At 40.6% G+C, this 12,030-nt stretch overlaps 1 protein-coding gene across 1 annotated transcript; it reads right to left on the bottom strand.

Annotated features, from left to right (window-relative positions):
- Positions 1 to 2,246: 2,246 nt before the first annotated feature.
- On the bottom strand, positions 2,247 to 11,459 carry HSP90B1 (heat shock protein 90 beta family member 1; the record flags this gene model as incomplete). Its single annotated transcript, XM_079532541.1, has 17 exons — positions 2,247 to 2,276; positions 3,385 to 3,483; positions 3,999 to 4,154; positions 4,255 to 4,333; positions 4,699 to 4,835; positions 5,112 to 5,357; positions 5,570 to 5,839; positions 6,111 to 6,176; positions 6,267 to 6,344; positions 7,044 to 7,160; positions 7,654 to 7,773; positions 8,440 to 8,551; positions 9,367 to 9,698; positions 9,985 to 10,101; positions 10,176 to 10,317; positions 11,000 to 11,099; positions 11,411 to 11,459. 17 exons carry the CDS (start codon positions 11,457 to 11,459, stop codon positions 2,247 to 2,249), a joined length of 2,250 nt encoding a protein of 749 aa, XP_079388667.1.
- Positions 11,460 to 12,030: the final 571 nt, after the last annotated feature.

Below are 12,030 nucleotides of genomic sequence, written 5' to 3'. Positions count from 1 at the left end.
AACAGCAGCAGTGGCACAGTACAACTACTGCAGGTAAAGAAATGGCCTCAGTATGACTGCAAAGCTTTTTCCAGCAGTGATGCCATTCTACAGAGTTGACAGAAATAACTAAAACACCCCCAAACCTTAACAACTGCATGCTTGTGCCTATTAACAGCAAACAGCAAACACCTATCACTCAAGGGCAAAGAAAGCATCTGGACCACAGCCATGTTGCACATGATATCCTCAGATGAGGAAGAAGCACAAAGCATGACTAGGAAGCGCTCTCTTTATTATTTCTAAAATGCAATCAGATTGGGCACTCTAGAACCCATCAATGCAATGAGAACTTCAGCCATGAAACAAGGAATTAACAAATTAAAGTAGCCAGACAATCCTATACTTCTAGTAACATCTGTTAGATTTCTGAGCTCAGTAACAGACATACAGTACGCCTGAGCCAGTTGCTGCTCAGGCTGGTCAAACACAGAAGAACATTTCTTACACATTAATGGATGTTTGATTCGTTTTTCAAGCTGTAACATTCCAGATTCACAGATATTTTTTTAGGAAGCAGTAAATCAAAACCTCAGAAGCAGCTGATTGTTATGAAAGAGCACAAAATGAAGTTGCACCTAACATATTAAGAGGACCATGCCTTAAGTGCTGCTCAGAGGCAAACTACAGTTGATATTGTTACCTGCTGGAATGGCATTGGTTAAGCCATTCAGCTTCCTGTACCAATATTTAACCGTGTACTTAAGCCACTAATGACTAAGCAAGAAAATAACAAGCAAAAACACTCCTTTCACTCAATAAATTAAGATCCTGTACTAGCATCAAACAGCATACTTTATTAAAGTCTATGCCTCTGAATAAGTCCCAGCTCAGTAACACCACACTAGCATATGGTATCTGTACTTATTACATGGAAACAGCGTGCTTGGGCAACAGAGAAACCTAGTGAAAGCAAATGTAAAGATCGAAAGCAATCTCTTCAGCTTATTGTTTAGATGCCTCACCTAATTACAAATTTTACTTCGATTTCAAGACTCAAAATTTACTCTTTCACATGCCTAGTTAACAGCTCTACTTGAGAATCAGCTCTCTTGTAGAGCACTATTATGAAGTATTTTCACAGAGGAAGGCTAGTAAAACCAATGTAAACACTGTCCACCAACCCTGTGAAGGTGTTTCAAAAGCAGAGGCACTAGTGAGAGAATGTAGTGCTTTATCTAACCACATAAAGCTAACACAATTATGTAACAAGGTGGTGCCCCCAGCTCAAACTCTACATTTCACAGTATTTCATTTGGTGTCAACAGATTTAGCTTGCATTAAATTAAGTACTTACAGTGGTTTGTTGCAATAGTAGAACAAGAATTAAATAACTGCCAAGAACTTCAACATTAAAAAAAGAGGATAAAGTAGGACTACTGTAGCTGTTAGGAAAGCTACTTGAGTTAAAGGCAGGGTTACTACAGTGGAACACAGTATAATCTCCTGGACAGACAGCCACATCCAGTTGCTCTTCAGACCCTTAAAGGAAATCACTTTTGCTGTTCTCACTAGTGAAAGCTACCACTGCCTATTCTGTAAAGTGCAATCAAGTCACACAATCCATTACTAACTGTATTTTATATTTGTTTCAGAAAGCCTGCTACAACCAGCTTACAAAGTTGCTTTTCCACAAAAGATAAGCTTCAGTTCCAACACTATTTTTAAACACCCCACCACGTGACAGTAGTTATGCAACTTCTTAAATATTTACTCTACTCAGGTTTCCATACAGCTCCCAGATACCAAGCATACTTGGATGAACAGTACAACAGGCTGATTAATGCAAAACCCTGCCTTCAGCATTATGGAACACACAGCAATCAGGAGGGTGGCTGTGCCAGTGTGGAAAGGCATGAGGATGGCAAAAACTAACAGCTGTACAAAGGACCTGAACACTTAAGACCATCCCTTTAATTCTTGTGATACTGTGGAGGATGAACTAAGGTAAAATTTAGAGGTACTGGTGTTTGGGAACATTTTATTTTGTACATGACAAGATTTTACACCAAGTCAGTTAAATAATACAAATTTACATTCGTGAGGAATGTTTTTTTTTTAGAAAAGTCAACTTAAAAAAAAAAAAAAATCTCCTTTGCCCTTAAGCCCCATACCATCCCTCAACCTTTTACAGTGGAAAACCAACCAAAAATCTAATTTCACATCCTCTCTTGACCTCCCAGTGCAGGACAGTAGGTGAGTGCAGTTTACAGTTCGTCTTTTACATCTGTGGATTCCTGTGGAGACAAAACAAAGAATCAGAACCTCACTTTTTTAAAGTGCCAATGGTTACAAGAGCTGCCTCAGATTCACTACCGTTGACACTTTTCAAAGCATTAACAATGCAACTTTTGAAGAAAACATATTCCCATTCAAATGATTGAACATCAAGACTTGGCTATTCGAAGTGGAAAAAAGCTACTTTTATTCCAGTTTGTTCAGGTGTCTGCAGCAGATCTATAGTTGACTGTTTATCTTCACTAATTTCTTCACTACTTTTCAGGTTCAGTTAGTACTCTTAATAGCCCCATTCTACTTGACTACAGCACTGAGAAGTTCAACTACTTCCAGTCAACAGTCAGAAACCTTTGTGTAACATGCAAGTAACCTCATCCAGTAAGTAGAACACAGAATCACCAAGCAGTGACAGTACTAAGGGAACAATGCAGTCCTAATACTATATAATTCCCTTATTACTGTCATTTCATGTTATGTAACTGTGAAAATGCAGTTCAATAGCATCAAAACCAATGCAACAGCTAAAGTATAGTTCTTCAAGTGTACTCTCAGGTAATCTGATGGCTAATAGTAGCTGAATGTCTCTAACAGCTTTGTATTTGTGCTGGCAAAAGACAAAAGTTACAGCACTCTTCCAAAAGCAACTTCAGCCAGCACAAAGAGTTGGGATTTCGGTGACTTTAAAATTCATGTCACTGAAGAACTAATACTGGAGAGCCCAGCATAACAAAATATTATTAGAACTACAGACATAACCCAAAGTCAAGGCAGCACTGTTCTAAGTCTGTAGTGCTGTTTGAAGGATTTCAAACCATGCATTGTCAGTATATTGGTATTGCCTACAAGCTATGGAAACCCAACAGGTATCAGGAAGGGGATCTGCTTTTTTCTTCAATTTGCTCAAGTATTGAATATACCTGATTTTTTTTTTTTTAAACACCAAAATTTATTAAGAAATGACAAGTCATTTGTGCCAGAGTTTCTCACGAAAAATCTGGAGAACCCAACACTAAACAGCTACTGTTATAGAAGACCAAATGAAGAAAACTATCACTGAATAAAATCACACGTGAGTATTAAAAAAACAAGTCGGACTTTAGATATTACCTTCTGTGTTTCACTGTCTTCAGCATCAGCATCCACCTCTTCTTCATCTTGCTCTGCCTCCTCAGCAGCATCTTCGGGCTCTTCAGGTTCCTCCTCCACCTGGAGAAGGGGTCACAAACATTTTACTTGATATTCAGCACCTTCTTTGCATACAGTTTTTACTAGCTGCAGACAAGTTAAACGCAGGCTATGAAACCACTGCCAGTTTGTAACACATGTCCCACACTACTTGAAGGATAAACCAGGTTCTTTTCAGCACTGATACATTATCATTCTCCCTGGTAGGATACCCACCATATATGTTCCTGCACAGCATCAGAAGACGACCTATACCAATGTCTGCATTTTTCCATCAGTAAAATAATTACATGTTTGGCCTCTAATTTACTCCCATAAAACCACCACGTAAAAACGTGGCAATACTTGAAAAGCATAATGGAAAAGCAGAATCCGGAACTACAAAGAGGATACAAACAGAAGTACAATCATCACCTTTACAGTCAAGAACTTAACTGGGCTCCTGAGCCCACATCAGGAAACTAGATAGGTGCTCATCTTAGAAAACAGATATTTAAGCCTGTTATCATCTGCAAGTTGTACGCAACCCAACTAACCTTTGCGTCCAGATCAATGTTTAAACTCAAACGCAGCATCCTTTCTATTCTGTCTCCATATTCCTTTGTGTCTGGTAACATATATCCTGATCTCAAAGTTGCAGTTTCAAACAACACCACTGCAAGATCTGAAACTGTTTTGTCGTCTTCATTTTCCTAATGTGGAAGCATCAAAAAGAAATCACAAGCACACAGTTGTTAATTAAGCTGTGCACAGCTATGCAGGCAATGCTTCACACTACGGTTGCTTGTTTACCTTAACTCGCCTCAGCATATCTTTGATCAGTGGATGTCTGGGATTTATTTCAAATGTCTTCTTCTGGCTAGCATAGTAACTGGAAAGAACAGAAGTCACATCACTAGATTTTGAAGTATCAGGCCCAGGTACACCTTTAAGCCCATACATGCTAATGACAACCACAGTAACAAGTTCACCCCCCCTATTATTAGCTAAACACTGAAAGGCATTGGAGTTCTGATAAGTTTTTGCTCTCATCATCAAATGAGATGCAAATACCACTGATGAGCCTTGCTCAGAAAGCAGTTCTACATATCAGGTTGTCAGGTGTTGCAACCTATTTGTAAGTGACCTTAAAATCATTGAGGATCATCTGAACCAGATGGAAGCCTGGTGAGATCCCACCAAGCAAGGAAGCCATCAACTACTTTTCACAGCTGCTGCTACATAACTGAAGCTTACTTTGTAGATATGTCCTTCCCCGTTTGGTAAGCTTGAGCCTTCATGATTCTTTCCATGTTACCAGACCATCCATACTGACTAGCCACAAGTGCACATGGAGACTGTGTTAAACGTTGAGACAGCACAGCCTTTTCAATCTGCGGAAAACATGTTTGCATTAGTGTGCAGCACCACTCTTATAAAGAAAAAAACTCAAGTGTACTCACTTCAATGCTTTCTGAAAACTCTAAAATGTCATTCTAACTTACTACCTTCCCCAAATAAGTGCTTAAACACAATTATTAGAGAAAACAATTGGAGAACAGAGACCTTACTGTCAGCTCTATGTCCCAAGAATTCACGAGGCACTGTACTTTACTTGTAAGTTTACAAATGCGAATTTGTCATTTCCACATGTAACATGACATTTGTACCTTGTCCTTTAGAGCTTTGTCTTTCATCCAGTTCAGGAGTGGTTCAAATTCCTTCTCCAGGGCTTCACGACTCTCCTTGGACTTTTCACTTTCCTCAAACTTAACTCCTTCCTTCGCTACATTCTGAAACCTCTTGCCATCAAACTCTGGCAGAGCCTGAATGCAATATTCATCTACAGGTTCAGTCAGATAGATTACTTCATAGCCCTTTTTCAGAAGGCGCTCAACAAACGGTGAAGACTCAGCCTAAGATGAGAACAGATTCAGCTGTCAGTTTAACAGTGTGGATACCAGCAACTACTGGGAACTATACATCTATTTAATGAACATTAATACAAGGAAAACTGAACAGCAGTGGTAATATAAGCACAGAATAGCCACATACACAGCAAATACAAAAAGCTTGCTGTTCATACTTAGAAAACTAAAGCTGTAAACTTCTTTCCCTCCTCACGTACCTCCTTTCTGCTGGCACCTGCCATGAAATAAATTTTGTCTTGCTTCTCTTTCATTCTTTCCACATATTGGTCAAGGCTTGTAAGGTTACTTTCATGATGGGAAGACTGGAAGCGAAGCAGTTTAGCCAGCCTTGTACGATTGGAATGATCCTCAATAACTCCAAGCTTTACATTAGTACCAAACTCTTTCCAGAATGTATCATTGTATTTTTCTTCTGCAATTTTCTTGATCATATCAAGAGTTTTACGAACAAGCTTCTTTCTGATCACCTAGGGAAAGCAATAATGTCAGGTTATAGCAATAAGAACCCTCAATTTGGCCTCATCACAAATAATGGTTCAAGACACTATTCCCACTTCAAAAGTAAACAGAATTAGTCTGAATGAAACTCTGGCTTCCTATATAGTCAGGAATGTGAAAGCGAAATATTGAAAACTAAATTAATCAAGCTATTTTTGCCTCCTAAATCTTGTCACCTATTTATTCATTTTAAATTGGTCCGTTATAAAAATCAAAGATATCTAAAACCATCTACCTTACCTTTAATAACTTATGCTGCTGAAGCGTTTCACGAGATACATTCAAAGGAAGATCATCAGAATCCACCTAATTGAAAGAGAAACTTTTTAAGTATAGCTAGCAGCCTTTGGATTAAAAAAAAAAAAAACACAAATGGAAATAAGGTTTAATACTTACAACACCTTTAACGAAGTTAAGATATTTGGGCATCATGTCATGGAAGTCATCAGTGATGAACACTCTTCTAACATACAGCTGAATTAGAAAAAAAAACAATTATGACTTTCTTCATTTTTAAAGACAAATCACAGCTATAAGCATTAGCTTGCCTTACCTTAATGAAATCACTTTTTTTGGATCCATACTCATCAAACAAGCCACGTGGAGCAGAATTAGGAACAAACAAGATTGATTTGAAAGTTACTTCCCCTTCAGCAGTAAAATGGATGTAAGCCATTGGATCATCATGTTCCTGTGAACAGAATTTTTTTTTTAAAATCCATGCTCACCAAGTATTGGCAAATACAAAAACTTCTTCTATCCATAACATGATGTCACATGTTGCTGCACAGCTAACTGTACTTCGTGAAAACAGAATTTCAAATTCAACTGGGTTACTCACACACAAGTGTGAGATCTACCCCACTTCTGCTTATAAAAGCCAACCATGAAGATAACAATAGCTCAGTAATCAATAGCTCACAACACGGATCTTAACATCACACTGTATTTACATGCAAAGACAACGTGCCTTTCTTTCACTACGTACAACATGAACATCACTACTCTCTCAAACAAGACTGAAAATTAATTTGTCAGTACTTAAGTACAACAGTAAGCTCCACACAGGTTGGATTACCACCACCTACCCCTCAGACCTCGGTCAGCATTATCATTCCACTCTCACCAGCAGTAAACTATTCCTTCAGAATAATCTCAAGGCTTTAAGCTCACCTTAGAAAAGGTTTTGTAAAAAGCTTTATATTCATCCTCTTCAACTTCTTTAGATGGCCTCTGCCAGATTGGTTTTATGTCATTCATGAGCTCCCAATCCCAGACGGTCTTCTCAACCTAATTAAAAGCAGAGTAAATACTCATTCTCAATTCAGCTTTTCAGTCAAATGAACTTCACTAAAGCTGAAATTGTTAACAGCATTGTTTATTACTGTATAGTTTATTAACAAGATAATGGACTGGGTATTCCTATTTGAATGTACACATTAGTCTGAGCGCAAAGGAACAGAAATTAAACCCATACTTCAGCGTAGCACACGTGCATTTTACACTCAAAAAGTGCAATTTCTGTTCTACTGCCAGCCAGTAGAATATATTCAAGCTAGTTGGTCAGTTCACTCAAGTCTACCTTTCATTTCTAGCAGTTCACTGCACAAACTCTCAAAGATTTAGAGTTAATTCCAGGATTACTGCCTCACAAGCCTATTGTCACTCGCTTGTCTTATTTTCACACAGGTCTGATTTACCATCATCCTCCCCACAATGTCAGCTTCATGAAAGCTCCCCAAATCTCTGTCTGTTACAAAGTTCCTCATCTCAGAAAGCTTACCTTCTTAGTTTTTGGTTTCTTCTCTTCCTCCTCTTCTTCAACTGCAGCTTCATCATCATCTGTTTCTTCTTTTTCCTCCTTTGCTTCCTCCTCTTCAATTGGTTCTTCAACAGTCTCTGTCTAAAGAGAAAATTGGGAGTGAGGAATGTTTAGTTTCCTACCAGGTATCTTTTAGTATTCTCTCAGAAAGCTTATCTTAGCACTAGTTTAACTTGTGCTATCTGCCCTCCCACAAACATTTGTCAATAGACAGCTACCTTTTTTCAGCTGCATTTTTTGTGAATGCATGCTATCCTGCAGTACATTGGGAGGTCACTGTTTTCAATTTTCAAGATCTTCAGCACGATTTCAAGTTAGCACTATACCAAGAAAACATCCTAAGAACAAGCCTAGAAGTTGGAAGGCTGCCCTAAGTTCAGAAGAACACCTAAACATGGCCCTGCTTAAAAGCTTAACAAGCTTCCAGCTACTAAACAAAGCCAGTGGAAGAAACATCTTTTGGGCAATCTTGCTTCTTTTGCAGCACTGAGGCACAGCAAATCAAAGTTCAAATCAAATCTGAAATCTGCAATTTAGTAATGTATTGACTTTTGGACAGCATCCAGCTACTCGAATACTAGCCAGTTCTTTCTTCCCACTGATTTTAAAACACCTGAAGAAAAGAAGAGTCAGGAAACAGACCAGTAAGCATTCTGTATGTAACATGCTTTCACTCTTGAAAGATCAGGCCCTTGAAGGCTGTGATACACAGCTCTTAGCATACAACACTTTGTTAAATGTGCTTACCTTGCTGCTCCAAACATAGATGGGGAAGTTTATGAACTGTGAATATTTCTTGACTAGATTTTTAACTGTGTCCAACTCAAGATAATCAGATGCTTCTTCCTTCAAGACAAGGCTGAAGAAAAATAAAAGTTAAAAGGCTGAACAAGTACTTTCAATTAGTTTTCCAAATAGGGAAGGAGATGCATCTCCCCACTGTTGCAGCTATGCTGATTTAAATTTATACAACTGCACTACTCAATGCTCAGCTGTCTCTTAAAAATACAGTCTATATTTCTTACTACTGCAACCAAAAAAGAAATATTCTGATGCTCATATGGATCTTGATGTATTCTCACTGACTTCATCTGGAACCAGAGCACCACAATGAACTTTTTCCTGCCAACAAACAGCATTGTAACACTGATGTCCTACCTACCACTGGTAAAAAGTCCTGAAAACGATTTCAGGTTGGAGTCCTAGAAGGCCCAGATCAAACTGATTTACGTGCTCATAAAAAAATAGGAAAATATAGGGCTTTCAAACTACACCTAATCTGAAACTTGCACTAGCAGTCTGATTACTACTTATACACCACAATCACTTTCCAAGAGGAAACTCTACAACCACTGTAGAGATTTTGTTGTATCACAACTTCACAACTGCACTGAGAAACTAGATCTGCAGGCAACTGCAACTGTTTGGAACCACATGCCAACAATTAGTTGTCAAGGTGTTCATTGTTTTCTTCACTCTATTAAATGGAATGAAGAACTGTATTAGTGCATTAACACTCCACCTTCTGCATGCAGCTAGTAGTTTGGATGTTTCTATTCAACTGGAAAAAGCTACAATCCAAGAACTGAACAACACACGTAGTCACAATGCTAAAGTCACCCACATGTTCCAGTTAAAAATAATTCTTGAAATCCAAGGAAATCTAATACTTACGTTATGGTTGTGCCACGTCCCAGAGTATTTCCTCTTGGATCATCAATCACAGAAAACTCATTTGAATCTGACTCCCAAATATGTTGGGTATCATTGTTGTGCTTAGATGTGACAATAACTCTGTCTGCTACCAAGAAAGCAGAATAAAAGCCAACGCCAAACTGGCCAATTAACTCAGATGTCGACTGGCTATCATCCTGCATTTCAGTCATCTTGTTTAAGAATTCACTTGTACCAGACTTTGCAATGGTACCAAGGTTTTTAATCAACTCCTCTTTTGTCATGCCAATACCCGTATCTGTAACATGAAGCATGTTCTTCTCTTTATCGCACTGAAAAAAATAAAGAGATAGTGTGACTTCATTTTAAATCTTAAGACAGTGCACCAACTGAGGAAAGGGTGAAGAGTGCTAGCTCTTCAAACATGTCTGCCAGCAAAAGCTACTATTATCCAGATGGAAACAAGAGTGGTATTTGATAAAACTTATCATTAGGGTCCTGATGTAACACTGTTAAGCATTAAACTGAATAAAATAACCATACACCAACTTCTTAGATCCCTGTCAGTGCTCTTCAGTGAGAATATCAATAAGGAATTACATAACTAACATTTCATACCTTGATTTTAACAGTGAGTTCCTCATTACCAGCAAGAGCATTTTCATCAGTCAAGGATATTAAGCGTATCTTATCCAAAGCATCTGAAGCATTTGAAATAAGTTCTCTCAGGAAAATCTGAAACAAACAAGTTGTCAGGAACTCAAGAACACAAACAGTTCTAACAGCTCTAACATGATAAAGACACTAACCTCCTTGTTTTTATATAGAGAGTTAATAATAAGCTTCATCATTCTGTTAACTTCGGCTTGAAAGGCAAACTTTTCAGATTTTTCTCTGATTTCTTTGATCTGGGATGCATTTAGGCCATCTAGCTGGATAGCTTCTTCCTCTCTGTGAGAATAATGAAAATCTGTCAAACAGCCATACCTATGCAAGTTACCATTAGTTTTATGACCTGGCAAAAGCAATAATAGTCTAGCTAAGGCAACAACAAGATTCTTAGCCCCTGACGAAGACAGTGTAAATATGGTAAAATTATACGAGATTTGCAATACTAGCTGTCCTCACTTGCATATCCACCATCTCAAACTTGAGCAAAAACCCACGAATGTGGCTAAGATTATTTTACTTAGAAGAAATTCAGGTAGAAACACAGGTATGTCACAAGGACTGCAATCCTCAACACATGGTATGCTACACAGGAGCTGAAGTCATTTATAGGTACAGAGTTTTTCAATCAACAAGCACATAGATGACACCACTTATATTCTTATACATAAAAATAACCCTCTGTCAGTTTATGCAACTCCCATGCAGCTACTACAATTAGACAAAAAGCAGAATATTTCTGAATCCAAGCTCTCAAGCTTGCCTTTATATAAAAGAAGCAACAGCTCTTTCCTCAAGTACTGTATTTCTCAGAACTGACTAGACTTAGTTTTGGAAAGGCATTACACACCCCCTCCACTCCAACCTTTGAGGGTTTAAGCATTGCTGATGCTGGAACTGATCCTCTGAAAGCAGGAGAAAGCCTTAATGCCACAAGTAGCTTAGCAGCACCCCTGCCACCTACCTCTGAACAACTTCATCATCAGTTCGGGACCCTTCTCTGCTTTTACCCAGATCTTCTTCCACGGTCGCATCTGCATCCACCTCCTCAGCGGTCACCGAAGCTGGATAAAACGAACAATAATGAGTCCGGTCCCAGCTCTGCCAACACCTGCACCCCATCCCCGACGTACCCGCAGCCTCGCCCCCCAGTCACGGCGCATGAGCCGTGAGCGCCACTCCCCTCCCCCGCTCCCCTAAGGCGCCTACAGCGCCGGGATGGAGGCAGCGCCGGCTCTCCCGGGCCCCAGCAGCCCAACTCTTTTCCCGCGGCTTCCTTCCCCTCAGCGAGCGGCGGGCTAAGTACCGACCAAGAGAACCCCCTATGGAGTCCCCTCCCCCTACCCGACGCTTCCAGAAGGACTACAGCACTTACCGGCCAGGAGAAGCGCGCACACCAGAGCCAGCGCCCACGTTGACTTCATGATGCCGCGGCCTGCAGTCGCCGAGAGTAGAACGGCCCAACGCGCCCTACCCTGAGCCGCACAACCCCACCGCGACGCCTCCCGCACCGCCGCCGAGCCCGCTAGAGCGGCCCCGGCCCTCCCCCTCCGCCTTATCAACGCGCCCCGACGGAGGGCGGGGGGGGTTCTTCGCGCGTGGCCAATGGGAGCGCACCACGCCAAACACGCAACCAATAGAGAACGCTTGAGGGTGGGGCTTGGAGCCTTCACCTCCAATCGTGGCTTTCCATGTGCGGTTTCCTGCGGACGGAGCGTGGCCGGCGTCGATTGGCCGGGAGGAGCCACGCTCGGCCAATCGTATCTGGGGGGGGGGGGTTTAACGGGTACGGCCGGACGTTGTTTTTTGTAGCAGCCGACTGGTCAGCGTCCGACACCGTGGTCGGTAGACGCAACCACTGTGGCTGCGGTCAGCAGCGTTGAGGACAAAATCCATATGGGCACGCCAGGCTCGACTGCTTCCGGGAGCACTCGGGATGTTAACTAGGCACCCCGTTGCCATGGCAACAGGTGTTTCCGCTCGCGTCGTGCCTCG

Source organism: Tetrao urogallus, assembly GCF_951394365.1.
Source record: "Tetrao urogallus genome assembly, chromosome: 1".
Taxonomy (NCBI): domain Eukaryota; kingdom Metazoa; phylum Chordata; class Aves; order Galliformes; family Phasianidae; genus Tetrao; species Tetrao urogallus.
Note: the sequence above shows the minus strand (reverse complement) of the source record. Positions and strands in the feature narration are given on the sequence as shown.